The 18,474-nt window shown below is 34.3% G+C and overlaps 1 protein-coding gene and 1 non-coding gene across 2 annotated transcripts in view; both read right to left on the reverse strand.

Annotated features, from left to right (window-relative positions):
* The window catches only part of LOC126968483 (uncharacterized), a 63,338-nt gene that overhangs the window by 34,526 nt on the left and 10,338 nt on the right, over positions 1-18,474 (reverse strand). The window contains exon 2 of the mRNA XM_050813552.1: positions 16,170-16,272. Coding sequence (XP_050669509.1) covers positions 16,170-16,266 — 97 coding nt within the window. The 5' untranslated portion in view covers positions 16,267-16,272. The remainder of the gene's footprint in view (positions 1-16,169; positions 16,273-18,474) is intronic.
* Trnat-ggu (transfer RNA threonine (anticodon GGU)) lies at positions 8,431-8,504 on the reverse strand. Its single transcript has one exon. It is a non-coding gene; the product is annotated as a tRNA-Thr (tRNA).

An 18,474-nucleotide genomic window follows, 5' to 3' on the forward strand; every position in this document is an offset into this window, starting at 1 on the left:
TGCACTAAAATAGATAAAAATAATTACGTATTTTTATACAATCTAATTAATTAATCTAATTCTAGTTACGATTATTGTTAATTTCGGAATCGGTGTCGGGATCTCGGGAAGCACCAGCTTCCAAATAAAAAGATAAAAAGTTGAGGTAACAAATTTAAAAAAAAATACCGACGAATTGAGAACCTCCTCCTTGTTTGAAGTCGGTTAAAAAGTGGTGATCACTCCTTTCTTAAAGCATGGCATCAACACAAACAACGTCATTCATAGTTACCACAGAAATATCTTAACAATTATTTTGTATCATGCAATACATATTTATTGTACATTTAGGCACTGGAATCAATTATTGAAATGAAATGTTTCAAAAGTAATAGTTCGTCCAACAACAAACAGACTAATAAAATAAAATAATTTTATGTTTAGGTGAACAGGATAGTAATCCTTACAAAATTATAATGGAACTTGGTTTTTTCTTAAAGCGTCATAATAAAGCAACAGTTATTGTAACCAGTGTACTGCAAAATTACTACATTAATGAAAGAAAACTGAATAATTTATTGGAACTGACTAGTAAAAATTATAAAAATTGTACATACTTGACTTTAGCAAAATCGTACCCTGGCAAGAAACACTTCATTCATGATTTTTGTTATAGAATAAATAAGCTTATCGACAAAAATATTTAGTACCCGGTAGTAAAATTATCATGGCTCGTAGTGCGAAAGGCAGTCAACATCAAGCTCAAATATCGCAGTCTGCCAAAACTATCACCAATAGTAAAATAATAAAAGGTACTATACCATATTATTTCAAACTAAAAAGTAAAGAACAAAATAATGACCTCAAAAGCGATTCATTTTTTCGAGTCCAAATTTTATCTTAATATAATGCATCAGAATATAGCAAGCGTTTTAAGTAAAAAAGATCTACTAAACATAGCTCTAACTGAACTTTTTGAAAATGGAAAAGTAGTAGATGTTATATGTCTATCAGAAACATTCGTGAATGCAGAAAACAGATCTAATATTAAGTTGAATGGATATACAATGGTATCTGCTTTTTGTAGACTTAAGCAAAAGCGTGGTGGGGTCTGCATTCTAGTCACAGACTATATTGAGGCTGTAAAATTTGATGTCATGGATGAGCTATGTGTAGAATATTCTTTCTCTCCAGTCCTAGCCTACTTAATAAATCTATCTTTTGAAGAAGGTACTTTCCCATCAAATTTAAAAAAGGCAAAAGTAACACCTTTACTCAAAGCGGGTGATAAAAAGGATATTAACAACTATCGACCAATCACACTCATTCCTGTTATCTCAAAAATTTTTGAAAAGATACTACACAAGCGATTAACATCTTTTTTAACTAAACATAATATCATTTTGGAGGAACAAAATGGTTTCCAAAAAGGAAAATCAACAACTTTAGCGTGTTTTTCGCTAATAAAAGAAATATCGGAATGCATGGATACAAAAATTCCAGTAACATCAGTATTTTTTGATATGAGCAAAGCTTTTGACAATGTTTGTCATGAAAAACTATTAGATAAATGCGCTCAATATGGTATTCGAGGTCTAGCAAATGACTGGCTTAAAAGTTATCTTTCAAACCGTACTCAATACGTTGAAATTGCTAAATTAAATAATAAACAAAAAGTAATACCTTATCGATCAGAACTTAGACTTAAAACAAAAGGTGTACCACAAGGAAGTATATTGGGTCCACTTCTATTCATAATCTACATAAACGACTTACCTAGCATTACTACTAATAACTGTACTCTTTTTGCTGATGACATCTCTATTGTAATTAAATGTAACAATGAATTGACATATGATATAGAAATTAATAAAACAATAAAGGACACAATTGAATGGCTTACTGAAAATAACCTGACTGTAAATATAAAAAAAACAATGTATATGCAGTATTATAATAAGAATGGGAAAGGAAAAGATATTAATGTTAATTATCATAATGAGAATATTAAAGAAGCACAACTTGTCAATTTTCTTGGCATTTCTTTAGACAGCAACTTGTCCTTCAAGTCACATGTTGACAAAATTAGCAAAAAAATTAACCAACATGTATTTGTCCTCAAACGCGTATCAAAAACAATAGGTGAAAAAACAGCGCTAATGGCATATCATGCATTCGTGGTTTCAGCTTTAAGATATGGATTGGTCATATGGGGCAACTCGGTGAGCATAGGGCATATATTTATTGGACAGAAGAAGTGTATCAGGGCGGTTTGTGGAGCCGGCCCCCTAGATTCTTGTCGACCGCTATTTAAAAAATTGAAAATTCTATCGCTGCCATGCCTATACATTTATGAAATAAGCCTATTTGTTCAAAAACATATGTGTGATTTCTATACAAAAAAAAGCCAGAAGGTTTTAAATACAAGGTATCCAAATAAACTCATAATGCCCTTCTGTAGAACTGCATCTTTTAGTAGAAATTGTTTCAGCATGTCTGTGAAAATATATAATAAATTGCCCAATGAATTGAAAGATTTACCGTTCAAAGTTTTTAAAAGAAGACTGCATCAGTGGTTAACAAATAAGTGCTTCTATAGTTTAAATGAATTTTTCAATACAAAATGAATTAGTCTATTTGATAATAATATATGTAAATTAATATACTTTTATGACATTGAATTTGTTAATATTATGCATAGGTACTAAATGAATTATTAAGTTATTTACGTCTCATATTATAATATTATATAAGTATTAAAATTTCATTTTATAAATATTATTGATATCATTGTGAAATCCGACATGTTTCAATATAACAGTACGATTAGTGTTTAGACAATTTTGTATCATATTTTGCATGTCAATTGACGAAACATATTGGATTATCCATTATATTGTTAACACCTTAAGTACAATGTTTCCTGCAAATAAATTTCATTTCATTTCATTTCATTTCATTTAGGTTTTAAGTTTACATTTCTTCCTTTAGTTAACATTATTTCTATCACAATTACTAGGAAATAAGCTATTGTGCCTATGTACATACATTTAAAAAATATAGAGCCTATAGTCAATATATGCACTAATATCATAAAAATTTTCACTTAAGGATTATCTAGCAACTACATCATAATAAATAATATTATACACAAAAAATATGTATGTGTGTAGGTATGGTCACCTAAAACACGAGAACCGTTAGACCAATTGAAATGAATCTTTTACACATAGAAAGTGCGACAAGACCACTCTGAACATAGTTACGTTAGTACGGAACGGGTGGCGCTGGTGTAGTGGTAGGTTTTTTTGGTATAACGAAGCACACTGGGCATCGGATAGTATTAGCATATTGTGAACTGTATATTATATATATATATTATATATATATTAATACGATTTACGGTGTAAGATCATTGAGAGTTGAGACAATGCTAGACGGCCCGAATAGTTCGAATATTTCTCTCGCGTGGCTGCCAACGAAATGGAATCCGCTGCCGTTAGAAATTCACGCAGTACTGATGACTTCATTGTGTTCGGGATTCCATCAGGCGACGTGCCACTGTGTCTGCGTCACGCAATGTGTCAACGGGCTGGGGATCAACGGATTGAAGGGTGGGTGACCTGTATATACTTTCCATTTCATGGAAAACTAAGGAACTACTCAGGTAGAGTTCCAATATCGTAAAATTAGTGTTGAGCGCCATCTATTATCAAATATGACAACAATATATATATATATATACCGATATACCGAATTAAAGCTACTTTTCAAGGTACTTGCTCTGTTAGCGTATTATCTTTTTAAGTTATCTATTTTGTGATTAAAAAGACAATAATATATCTATAGCCAAAAAAAGTAATATCTTCTCCGTAGTGCCGTGCAGGTTTAGTCGTAGACAGTAGCGAAGCCATTTTTGTTGTTTCAATATTTAACATTATTATTATATCTTATATTTAAGTTTAGTTACAGTTAAAAATTGCTACAACTGAGAAGTTTCGAAGATAAAAAAAATGCAGTTACACCTGAATCAGGTGAGGTAGTGCTGTAACGGTATGCTTCACGATGCCTCAAATAGTTTTATATAGAAACTAGCCGTTTCGCTTGCTTCGCTGGGCGAATTTTGAAAGGAAATAAATTAAATTTTATTCGTCTTGTTACGAATACAATAAAAAAAAGTAGCATAAACCATCTAGGATAAATTTCGCATCGAATGGTGGTAGTTAGATACGATCAGTGGTTTAGGCGTGATTGAGTCTCAAACAAATTTTTTATGACCATTTTCATTATATATATATAGAAATATTTCATTTCTTTCATTATATATATATATATATATATATATATATATATATATATATATATATATATATATATATATATAAATTTCGCATCGAATGGTGGTAGTTAGATACGATCAGTGGTTTAGGCGTGATTGAGTCTCAAACAAATTTTTTATGACCATTTTCATTATATATATAGATATATATATATATATATATATATAAGATAGATGAGATAAGATTCGAGCATTTGACAATTATTTAAACAATTCTGCTTCATCATCACTTCATGTTCCGTGACGACTATGATTGTATTGTTTTGCGAAAAAACTAATTGAATATTTCAGACCATGGTTTTTTTTAATGAGATTTTAGATTGAGTAGTACATAATCGCCGCTTCTGTCACTCTTTTACAAAATCACAGAAATCCAAGTTTCTTTGCTGGTTTTTTTTTAGCTTTAGCCGACCGAGTGAGTACCTACGTTATAAAGTGTGACAGACCATAAGCAGAAGACGAAGTTTCTCCAATTTCTTTCTCTACTAAAGAAGTTCACCTATAATAGGACGTGATGTTCGTGTTATACCTGTTAATGAGTGAGCCCTATGTCCTACCATCAATAGCACCCAAAAATTCTTCAAATACCATCATAATAGCGTTATTGAATTGCATTCCTCACTACGCTGGTAACTGTAGTAACTCAACCTACATTCAGCATTCTTTTCAAAACCGTAAACATCTCAGCTGTCACTGGTTCACACAATACTCACCCCTATCGCGTGCGCAGTAACAACCATTATTGTATCAACGATTAGCTGCATTTGTAGAGAGTTGTAAAATGGTTACATACGGAACATGATTGATAATATACCGGTGCTTTATAATTTCTATTGGTGACTTGCTTTTACACTATCCATACTTTATGCTCTGCAAACTTTCTTCCCCTACTTACACATTGTTTTTTAACTGTCCGTCATAACGTGCAAAGAGCTCACATGCAGGTGATCACCCCTGCTAATCATATTATTATTTTAATGGAGCACTGATACATTTTTTTTTAATTTTTACTTCGATTATTAATTCCGAAATGACTTATGACAAGAGCGGAGACATACTAGAAGTGGATAGAAAATAGTATAGACACATAATATAGGTACAGTGTTTAAACTCTTCCCTACAGTCATCCAACGAACATGTAAGTAAAGTTAAGGGTAAAAACGGTTTATCTCAATTTCCGGCAAAACTACAAGTCCTATGGCAAAGAGTTAAATGACAAAGTTGTAGGTAATAAAAAGATCTACAACTTTTGTTTTCACACTTTTCTCACATAACCACAAAGTTTATGTGAAAAATTCAAAAAACCATCTTTTTGGTTTTTTATTTTTATCTATTCCAATATATAAAAATACACCCGTCAAATATCAGCTTTTTTTAAAAAGTTTGTGTTCTTTCTATTCGTTGAAATCTTTACTTTACGATTGTGTAAAAAATAAAAAATTTCAAATGTAAATGTTCGGAAAATTTATGCCCATCAAAAGGCATTTCATAGAGAATTCATATCTGCTATTTCGTAGCAGCAAAAATATGGATTAGAATTGCGAATGTGAAGGGAATTTTTGGAAGTCTGCTCAGGCGCACATTCCAGGATCTTATTTGAGATGTACTGAAAATGGCATGGGTACTCGTAATAATAGAGCTTGGATGAAACAGATGCAACGTAAGACGACCGTGGTCTATTGGAAGACACGTCATTGTTATCATGTACAGAAACATTAAAAAAAATGAGGAATACCACTTAGTCCGTAAAATTGTAACTATATCATCGTATAGCTAATAATTATGTATACAAGTGCAACAGTTCTTGTTTCAATAAAATCAAACAAGTAGTTTGGAAGTTGCGATTATTTTTGTTTCCGCATTGTTCAAATATTTCGCATGACGTCATAACTCATAACATCGAGCGCTGCTACGAGTGGGTGTAGTGTAGTGACGTCACAGTTAATATTTCGGACACTACAAGTCGTCTCCAATTATATTATTTTGATAATGAAAGGTAAAAATGAATATTTTAATGACATTCTTCATTATTGATTATTATCACATATTTTAGTTGAAAGCCTTCAATTACACTCCTCATGTAGTCCGTCAAATTAACATGAAATGATTGGTTGTTTACAAACATTTTTCATTAATTATGCAATATGATGACAGTGCGCACGCGCCGACGTTTACTTTCATTGGATCGCGTGCGAGTTGTGACGAGCGACGCGCCGTACGCAGGCGCGTTACACGGCCTCGGTGAAAGCGCTCAGGAATTTGGACATACCTCCACCTCCGCCACTGGCCGAGCTCGACCTTCATAACTCATAAGAAACATTAGAGATATTGCTTCAATTAATATCTTAACATCGGACGATCGAGCCTTGCTCGGATTTTTAAGAATGTACAAAACATAAGTGTGAGATGTACCACGACGGCGCCTATTTATGCCATGAAGCAGTAATGTGTAAGCATTACTGTGTTAAGCATTACGGTCTGAAGGGCACCGTAGCTAGTGAAATTACAAATGAGGCTTAACATCTTATGTCTCAAGGTGACGAGCGCACTTGTAGTGCCACTCAGAATTTTTGGGGTTTTTCAAGAATCCTGAGCGGCACTGCATTGTAATGGGAGTGTGTATCAATTACCATCAGCTGAACGTCCTGCTCGTCTCGTCCCTTATTTTCATAAAAAAAACTTGAACAAAAAACAACTAATAGGACATCAGGATTCGAACCGGAGTCTTCTGCTTTCCGGATCACCCATCTGACCTATTATAGTCTTGTATATAGTTTACTTTTTAAATTTACCTTTGTATTCTAATGTTATTGTATGTATGTATGTATTATGTTGTTTCTCATTAAAACTCGGACAAAACTACATTTTTCAAAATTGAAACCTAGATAGCTGATCGATTTCTCGCCCCCGAAACTACCTGTATACAAAATTCATTAAAATCGTTGGAGCCGTTTCCGAGATTCAGATTAATATACAAGAATTGCTCGTTTAAAGATATAAGATATATTGATCCAAGCATCAATCTCATAATTTAATTCTCGGGAGTTTTTGGGGGCAAAAACCGATCTTGATAGGTTTTTGCTCCCAAAAATGAGTTTATCCAAATCAAATCAAATGAAAAATATTTTCTTTCGTAAGATCACATTGCATTTTAAATATGTTTATTTTTTATACTACAGCACATTCGGAAGTTAGATTTCCCAAGAGAAGAACGAGGAAGAAATTCTAACGTTGTTTTTTTTTTTTTCAAAACAGATTATTTCAAAGCCTTATTTAACTAAGTGTAATTACATTTATCAATCTGAGACAGACATGTGACAACGCAGCTGCTCATGAGTTTACACACCGGGCTGCCTTCCATTACCCAGGTCAAAAATTTAGAAGTTACAGCTGTCATAGTCTATCCATACGTATATGTAAATGATCTAAAGGTACATACAATTCCATAAAATTCGGTTGAGTATTTACTGTGAAAGATTAACAGGAAGGTGCTTTCATACATTTTCGCCCCTCTTAGAAAATGATTTAATAATGTCTCTTAATTTACCTAAGCTCTTAAATAAACTAATTTAGTTTCAATGCTTTAATTTGCAATTTAATATAGAATAAAGATGTTTGCTCTGTCCTCAACTATGCGGAAAATGTCGCTCGCTACAGTAATAGCACAAGAATTTCAGTATAACTAATACCTAATGGTACACGGCTATCATTATTATGTTATAATAAAGCAATTATAAATTCTTTAGATAGCAACAAAATATTTTTACACAAACTTAATGGATAATCTAAATTCAAAATAGAGGCAATTCGAATTCTTAATAATACTTATGTAAGTATAAGGAATTTACAAATGTCAAAGTCATTTATCATTTTTTTGGTAAATATTAGTGTGTTATTTAATACTTAGTGGATCATTTAAATAAATATATAAAATTCAAAAAATTATATTTATAGTATCCAAAAAATTTATGACCCCACCCACTGCTATGTCGTCACGTTTTTTTCAGTTTTATTTTTATAAGTAATAAAATGTAAAGCTATTTTCCAAATTGTTCTATAGAGCGGGCTGCAAACACATAAAAAACACAAATAAAACTGTAAGCAAAATTTTATGAACGATGCGGGACTCGAACCCGTGACCTCTCGCGTACCGTGCGAGCGCTCTTTCCAACTGAGCCAACCGTTCGAGTGACGTATGTTATATCAAATCTTGTATGCTTTTTTCAACTCTCAGGTTGAGGCTTCATCTACAGGTACTACTTTACAGTTCCTGCCTGCAGTACCTGCTCAACCCCAATATTTCCATATTAGGAAATTGATTTAAGATGTCGTTTTAGTAGGTATTTTAGATTTTAGTATGTGCCGTCAGAAAGCTTTTGAACCCTTCCGTTCCTTGTCACACAATGTCAAATCTCCTTAGCTAACTCGTTTACTCAATAATTCGATTCGATAATTGAAAAATCTTCGAAAATGGCTAGGTCGTGGGGCGGGTCATTCTGGTCCACGTGCGCGAAAGGTTGCTGTTTTGTGTGACTTTGTCGTTGTATAGAATAGTCGTTCAGGGTGTGCAACAGCTGGTTTTCAATAACTATATATCGAAAACACTATAACACCAAGTACAAAACCGTATTAAAGATATATATATGTTTTTTTTATTTTGTATTCCAGTAGGTACCTATTATAAGTTTGCATGCCGTATGGATTAAGATAAGTGCACCTGTAAATTGTAAGCCCACCACACCATATCGTGCAAATAAAGATGATTTGATTTGATTTGATATCATTATTAGAAGAGGTCCCGAGTTCGAATACCTGCAGATGCAAACATTTACATAACGAATATGACGTTTCTTTTCGAGTCATGGATGTTTATTTATATTTATATTGAAGTTAGTATATCGTACCATTAATATCATTGTCTTGCAACCGCAGCAGAGCTAACATAGCACAGGCTATGCCTAGTTTAGGGCAAGATAATTTCTATATAATGTGTAAACAATTTATATATATAACTAGCTTGCCCAGCAAACGTTGTATTGCCGATATTAAAATCGCGATACAAAAGTAACTATTGATCGTAGATGGGTGAAAAGTTGTTTGTATTTTTTAATGCTGACTCATAATCAAACAAATTTAAAAAAAAATGTCAAAAAAATTAAAAAAAATATTTGGCATGGACCACCCTTAACATTTAGGGGGATGAAAAATAGATGTTGACCGATTCTCAGACCTACCCATTATGCACTCAAAATTTCATGAGAATCGCTCAAGCCGTTTCGAAGGAGTTTACCTACAAACACCGTGACATGAGAATTTTATATATTAGAACATATTATAACACATTGAATTTCCTCATAAATAAATACTAACAAATAAAGAAATATTTTCAAAGCGACTAGTGAATCGTAAATCTTTCTATTTTGTTATAATTGTTTAAAATAAAATTGTAAGCGCAAGGAAAAGCTAACCAGATGGCCCGACGAATGAAAGCGCTGTATTGAAAGCACAGAGGTGTGGCTTGATATAGCTGTCTCGCTCTCTCTGATAGGGTTGGCAATCCTCACATTCCTTAGGTGAAAAACTGCACCTCAGTAACTAACAGCATGGCCGAAGTCGGCTTTATTTAAATGGAGTGTCAATCGAAGAGAGTAACTGTGTCTTCTACCACATTTATCACGGGGAGTGTTCCGAAGAGCTGTTTAACCCGATTCCTGCCGCCAAATTCCACCTTCGCACGACACGCCACAAGTTGGGATATCATCCTCACCATCTGGATGTGTGGCGGTCCTCCACAGTGCGGTTTTCAAGGAGCTTTCTTCCACGTACCACAAAGCTGCGGAATGAACTTCCTTGTGCGGTGTTTCCGGGACGATACGACATGGGTACCTTCAAAAAAAGCGCATACACCTTCCTTAAAGGCCGGCAACGCTCCTGTAATTCCTCTGGTGTTGCAAGAGATTGTGGGCGGCGGTGATCGCTTGACAACAGGTGACCCGTACGCTCGTTTGTCCTCCTATTCCATAAAAAAAAGTAACTTTCGAATACGCAAATAGTCTGTTTTTCCCAGTTGCCTGGTTTCTACCTAAAAATACATTGATTTTAATAGTAAGCGTGATTTATCCCCCAAAACATCGGCAGAGATATAGAAATAACGTTTAAGAGAAGTATATATTTTGAGGCCTTAACATGGCTTAGTTATAATTTGTTGTATTTTAATTATGTATACCTGTATAGCCGAGTGGTTAGCGATCCTACCTACTAAGCTAGAGGTCCCGGGTTCGTTGTGCGTGTTTGTTAGTTTTTTTTTTAATTACTAGTCCTATTTATTACTATTTAAGAGCGAATAAAAATATTTGTAAATTTTTTATTTCAATTTCATTTACAAGAAACTGTATCATCATCCCCGTTTAGGAGATTAAATGAAGAGCTGTTTATTGCAATTAATACAAATGATTTGAGTTTTCTTTAGTGTTAATTCCGCCAATATTTGTCTTTAAACAATTCGACACGTGTTTCGCCTCTACACGAGGCATCCTCAGGACGTGTTGTCTCGCCAAAATCTGGCACGAGACTCGTGAAACACGTGTCGAATTGTTTAAAGACATATATTGGCGGAATTAACACTCAAATCATTTGTATAATTATGGATTTCCGCAAAGTAACGCCTACTTCAATAAATTTTATCGCAATTGTGTTTACGAACATTACTTTGATGCATTATTTTACACTTTTTCTTCAGACAGGCAACAATGGTCGGTGTTGGTTGATATAAACTATGTCTGGGTAGGTACACAGTACACACTAGGATATTCTGTGCAAATTTTCAATAATTAAAAAATAATTTCTAATATTCGAAATAGCATATTGAAATCATTTAGGTATTGAAAGTCAAAAACTACCACCCATCCGGAAATTAATGCCTCAGACGTGAGAAGAACGAGCGCAAGAAAATTAGCGAACTGAATGATAATGTTATATAAATTCATAATGGGTTTTCGTTTTGCTAAATATCTTTAAAGTATGAAATTTTTGCGTAAAAAAACACATTTTTATTATTATTTTGTCCTATTATATCCGCTGAAAACGTGATCCTGCAGAGGTGACGAAACGTGGGGTTTAATAAATAATAATAAAAATGTATATTCATATTTAAATATTTTTATTAAAAATAGGATCACTTATTGAACGTCAAAAACGACCACCTTTCGCGCGGTAAATTTAATATATTTGGTTTTATGACTATTTAACAATAAGTTATTGGCGCTAAACCAGTACACGATGTCAGATAGAGCATTGTTTACTTCGTCATATAAAACTTGGCTTCGTTTCACTTTGAATATAAGTGAAGTGTCATCCGCAAACAATACCACCTTGTGTTTTTTTTCTACAAGGTTAGGTAGATCATTTATATAAATTAGGAAGAGGAAGGGTCTTAGAATAGATCCTTGTGGTATAGGATGTATTACCGACGCTAAAGGGAATTTCTTAGATTGAAGGCCTATAAGTCGCATTGGATATTAATAATATAATACCACAATATACTAAAAACACTAATAGTATTAAAAAAAACTTATTATGTTTCAGCCTACGCGGATGTTTCTCTTGAACGCGCTCTGAAGCAAAAAACAACAAAATCGCTAATCTAGTAGTCATAGCAACAATAAGGAAATAACACCATTGTGGTTCAATTGTTTAAAATATGACAAAAATAAAACCAGCATGACCAAAGTCTAATTTGAAGTTTTTGATTATTTTATGACGACTGGGTTTGAAGCAGATGATCACCTGGGCCCTGAACATCAATCATGTCATCATCTACTTAGTTTTACTAAGTCTTTTTTTTATGAAAATAAGGGACGAGACGAGCATGACGTTGAGCTGATCATAATTGATACGCCCTGCCCATTACTATGCAGTGCCGCTCAGGATTCTTGAAAAACCCAAAAATTCTAAGCGGCACTTCAATTGCGTTCATCACCTTGAGACATAAGATGTTTCTTTTGTCTAGTAATTTCACTATCTACGGCGCCCTTCAGACCGAAACACAGTAATATTTACACATTACTGCTCACGGCAGAAAGAGGCGCCGTTGTGGTACCCATAATGTAGCCAGCATCCTGTGCAAAGGAGCCTCCCACTGGTAAACTGGTACTCTCTTTTGCCATTTCTTTTCTCTCAGCGTGCACTTTCGTCCTGAAGCAGTAGTAATGATTTTTTTTAAATAATAATTGTATTTTTTTTTTATCTTAACTAAAAATATATTACCTATATAAGAATGGTTTACCGTAATTTAAACTTCTTATAAAAAATCACTAATGTCTGTTTTATCAAAATTAACAACTTTATAGTAACTTATAGTTGTGTAGATAACTCTCCTTATCTAGAGTTTCATTTGTACTATCAACGGGTGGGACCCTGGTAACAGGTACCACATATCTCTGACCTGTGCTATCCATAGTGGAAAAAATTAAAATCTATAATTGAAACCATTATTTCATACAAATTTTTATTGAAAATATTTTTCCTTTTTACGAGATTTGTAAAAGTCCAGCCATTACAATAATTATTTCCCTTTTCCCTGTTCTTGTAATGAAATAATGTCACAGGAGAACTGATAAACTGTGACTCAAAAAATTTTCTCATAGAATTATTCATACAGAAACAATATTTCAAATAAAAAAAAATATTTAGGGTCACGGGCTAAAATAAAAATTATATCTCTCAAGTTGGATCAAACTGCACACAGTGTACAAAGTTTGATTAAAATCGGTTCAGTTGTTTCAGAGTTCGTCGCGGACAACCAATGTGACACCAAATTCTTATAGAATTCTAGCTGACCCGACAGACGTTGTTCTGTATATAATAAATAAAATAATATTTTTATATGAATTTCTCACTAATATATCATAACATCAAAAATTTCTTCGTAAAATATGCACCCTGCTGTCGTAATGAAATTGTTTCACAGCAGATCTGTCAAACCGTGCGTCAATAAATTCTCTCATAGAAATTATGTATGGACACATCAAAGGAAAAACAAATATGTTGTTTTTATTTCATTTTCCTATTTATTCACCTTTTAAACCTTCTCTGGACTTCCACAAATAATTCAAGACCAAAATTAGCCAAATCGGTCCAGTCGTTCTCGAGTTTTAGCGAGACTAACGAACAGCAATTCATTTTTAAATATATAGATTTCAAAAGCAGCTGTTATTATTGTGACATAGAGCGCGCTCGGAACAACACCGACTGGCGATCAAACAAACTCAGCTGGATCCAGGAATGTGACCCGGCTACAAGGCCACAGCACTGACGACGCACCGCGCATGCCATCCGTCACACGTACATCTATTATATCATTTAATGCATAACCAGGCTGGGTTCCTAGTACACTTTAATTGATGCTAATAGAGATGCAAGATGCATATTAATTGTTAGCGTTTGAGAGATATAACAGGGTCAGGTATCCAAGGTGCTATTGCCAAACCATTCCACATTACTCGATCTTTTGTCTCGGTATTTGTGAGTTACGAATGTGTCTTGCGTGCCTTATCCACATGCTAATAATCCATGATATCCTTATACCAAGTAAAACTTATGGCACCAAAAATGTCTGGAAGCGCGGTATAACACGGTTTCCGAATTAGCGATAAGGTTTATCGATATTTGCTTGAAATGTTTACTGAACTCAATTTTAAAGTACAATATGGCGATTGGCGACGAAGTATAATCCGGCTAAGTATGAAAGTGAACACTTGCTTTTAAGGTAGTGGATTTCTGCTATCTCCATTTTCTACAAGACTATGGCCGTCATCTGTCAATATATCATTGACTGAACGTTGAAACGTTGAAACGTTGAACGCATGAATGCAATTGAGTAAATCGCTTTTTTCTCAGAGAGTTTCGCTAGGCTGGCAAACCGTAAAAGAAATGGTCGAGTTCGTAAAAGAAAGATACGAAATCTTTAATTTTCGAATCTTATAGCCTCTGAAAGCCTTGCTTAACAACTTTTAGATAGACAATGGCCACTAATTTGAGCAATGCACGTATACTAGCACAAAGTGACACATACATATCGCTAGTGTAAGACGTAGCTTTTCACGCACACTAAAGTAAAAAGCAGTTATTGAAAAGATAAACATTGAAAATATAACTATTTTTTAAGTTATCTGTTATTGAAGTATATCACAGTACGCACCCTACGTAAGCGTATTAGAAAGAAAGAAAAAATGTTTATTGACGTCATTATACATTCTGATAATAGTTCTTAAAGTTATACTAATCTAATTATGATCTAATGACGCCAATGGGCCCCCAACTGTGTAGTTGTGGTTTCGAAAGAATCCACAACGCTGGTCTTCCGTGGAAACCCAGAGAGCGCTATTATTTGTTTTAATGGCGAGACTTTATATAGCATAACTCACGTGCACAAAATCCATCGTATTTAAATACGACAAAAAAGTGACGAAAAGAGAAAACAAGATATTTTAGTTGAACTCTTTTAAAATACTCTTTCCATCAATTCTCCCTATACAAATATGGTATAACTTCATTTCTCTATAGCCAAAATAAAAAAATACAATTAAAAGTTACATTGGCCGTTTAGTCATATCAGTGGAATGGTATTCAAAATATTCAGTCGGCTTTCTTAACAGTTGAGATAAGCAATACATTTGATAATCTTGTTACAAAACAAATAAACGATAATATTTAAGAATACTTATTTAAAATAATATCAACTTATACTTATTCATATATGTATATGTAATTCTTTTTATAAGTACGTTCTCCTTATATTTTTATTAAATCTATCATTAGTTCTTCTTTTTCATGGACATAAGATTAATACATACATACACTCACAAATAAAATTTGAAAAACAAAAGTTTATGAACGATGTGGGATTCGAACCCACGACCTCCGGCGTTCCGTGCCGGTGCTCTAACCAACTGAGCTAACCCCGTTCGAGTACCGCCTTGTTATAAAATTCTGCTTGCTTTGTTCAACTCTCAGGTTGTGGCTTCATTCTTCTAGCAAACAGAATTTTATAACGAGGCGGTACTCGAACGGTTAGCTCAGTTGGTTAGATCACCGGCACGGAACGCCGGAGGTCGTGGGTTGGAATCCCGCATCGTTCATAAAATTTTGTTTCCAAATTTTATTTGTGTATTAATCCTAGAAGTGATGGTTATCACTTTAAAAACATAACATATTGTATACATACACTCAGTTAAGTTTAACGTAAGTAATTTCTGAGCAAAGTGTAAGTACCCTCTACAGGTGATCATAAAAGCACGAACAGGACTTGTGCGTTGGTCAGTATTCTTGATACAGTTCCCCGTATTGTCAATATAGATATAAGATTTGTTTTGTTTGAATAAATATTTAATGACGCCTAATTGTATTCTGGTTATTGAATATGGGTACGCAGACGTGGTAGGTAACTTTGGGCCTTATGAGAAAGCTCATGGTCGCTTAGAGGGCAATGGAGAAGGCTCGTAGTTTCCCTGCGAGATCGAATCAGAAATGAGGAGATCCGTAGGAGAACTAAAATTACCGACATAGCCCAAATTGGCAGTGTGCAGGGCACATAGTTTGACGGACAGGTGGCCGTTGGGGCAGTAAAGTCCTCGAATGGCGACCACTTACCGGAAGACGCAGTGTTGGTCGGCCTCCCACAAGATGGACCGACGATCTGGTCAAGATCGCCGGAATACGTTGGATGAGGTGAGCGCAGGACCGATCATCGCTTACATCTTTGCGGGGAGCCTTTGTCCAGCAGTGGACGTCCTCCGGTTGATGATGATGAATGAATATAGTAATATTACGTCATAGTTTACTGTATACATACCAAAGCCCTCTGAGTCACTGGCGGGGTATGCCGGACACGGCTGCACCATGGTGGCTGCTCTCGACAGAACATCCAACGCCGACTCTATTTTGTCCATTTTGTCCTGAAAATATGACAAACGACATAAATATTACATTTAAAATTTTTTTTTTGATAAAGAGTGACGAGACCCCGAGACGTTCACTTAAAGATAGCAGTGAGGATTTTTGATTGAAATTCAAATATTTTCACTAAAAATAAGGATATATATATCACTTATTGAAAGTCAAAAACCATTCGAAAAACTATGCCCTAGACCCGGGAAGAACGGGCGCAAGTAACTCAACGGGCTTCTTGATAAAAATATCGTACAATAAAATTTAGTATTTCTTGGTCTGAGGAAGGTCGCTCTATTCTCAATATGTGGTATCATTAAGAAAGCCATTTATGTTATAGTAACCTTTACCACACAGACATTTCTAACAATTATTCTGAATTTCTAAATGCATCGCTTTTAAACATTTTCCGGGATTATATAAAAGCGTATACATCGCTCAACAAAAGACTTACTTACAGTTTCTAGAAAATTCACTTATGTGCCGCCTATGATCGTACATTACATTATCAACATTACAATTTTACCAGTGGGAGGCTCTTTTGCACAGAATGCCAGCTAGAGTATGGGTACCACAACGGCGCCTATTCCTGCCGTGAAGCAGTGATGTGTAAACATTATTGTGTTTCGGTCTAAAGGGCGCCATAGCTAGTGAAATTATTGGACAAATGAGACTTAACATCTTATGTCTCAAGGTGACCAACGCAATTGTAGTGCCGCTCAGAATTTGTGGGTATTTCAAGAATCCACTGGAAGAAAGCACTGCATTGTAATGCGCAGGACGTATAAATTACTATCAGCTGAACGTCCTGCTCGCCTCGTCCCTTACTATCATAAAAAAAAGATTTTACTGAGAGCCAAGAGTCAAGATCTAGATTTCTTTAAGCTTTGCTCTCACTGATTCCTTATTTCTTTAACCCAATTATTAAACTTTAACTTGATTATTGAACCTAAAATTTTGAGCGGCATCGCGATTGTGCTCGTCACTTAAGATAATTGATGAAGGAGATGAGATACTGAGTTTCACTATCCCAGCAATATTACTACAGCTACGGCTACGGCACCCTTCAAACCATATCTCACAATAACGGTTGCACAATATTACGTCAGTGCAGGAAAAGGCTGTCGTACCAATCTAGTTGGTATGCTGTACAAAAATGCCTCCCACTTCGTTCACTTTTACGAGAACATAGTCGCAGGCACACCGACGAGACGAGTGGTCCGTTTACGTGGATATCCAAGAGTACAACTTAACCCTAGAAAGATATCCTTATTTTTAAGTACATAAAAGATAACCATACGCTTCGGAGGCGCATGAAATATTAGTGTTTTATTTAAACAAAATACCTACCTATTGCATTTATCTGACTAATATGTGTGGTTAGTGAAATTTTTTAGTATAAAAAAAATTTTCAGTGTTATTTTCTGTACAAGAAACTTTAAAAACGTTTATTTATATGTTTTTCTTAGAAGCGACATAAACGTTTTTTATTAGTTTTGTAAAGACTTTAATTATTTGGCTTAAAATTTTGCTTTAAAGGCATCCAAAGCAAACATCATTTTTCTGTTCGCCACAAACTGTTTTCTTCAAGGCCCCCGCCCGGCTTCGCTGTAGCGTTTAGGGCAATCAGCACAGTGGAGGTTTTTTTCGGTAGGGAGTGTTTACACCCGAGCCTGACAAATGGGGCCCGTTTTGGGGTCTTCAATACGTAAAATATGTATATATCTCCTCTTCAAAAAAATATGTTTTCTTGCATTTGGCGCAAGTCATCTTTGACATTCTTTTTTTTACTCGTGCAAAAGTTGCAGTATCAGCATTTCTTGGCTGGAGATTATATTCACATGTTATGCTTTTCATTCTTTAACACAAAACCGTTTATTTTCTACATGCCCTTCTTTGAATTTCTGCTTTATATCATAAGCTAGCTGTCAGTTAAAATCTCATGAAAATCATACCAGACCTTTTGTAAAGATTAATCTCTCTTACAAAATACATTGAACAAAAATTGTAGCTAATTTAATAGAACCGCCTGTATTATTTATATTCAACTTTTTTTGTTTGAACATAGCGAAGAATAAAAGGACCATTGAACAAAATCAAGTAGGTTGGTACATCGTACATTTTTACATATTAAAACTTTGGGAAATAATATTTTTTTTAAATTAATAAAAATAGAGGTCACGTAAGTTACCCTGTCATTATAGAGAATA

This window comes from Leptidea sinapis, chromosome 15 (genome assembly GCF_905404315.1).
Source record: "Leptidea sinapis chromosome 15, ilLepSina1.1, whole genome shotgun sequence".
Classification (NCBI taxonomy): domain Eukaryota; kingdom Metazoa; phylum Arthropoda; class Insecta; order Lepidoptera; family Pieridae; genus Leptidea; species Leptidea sinapis.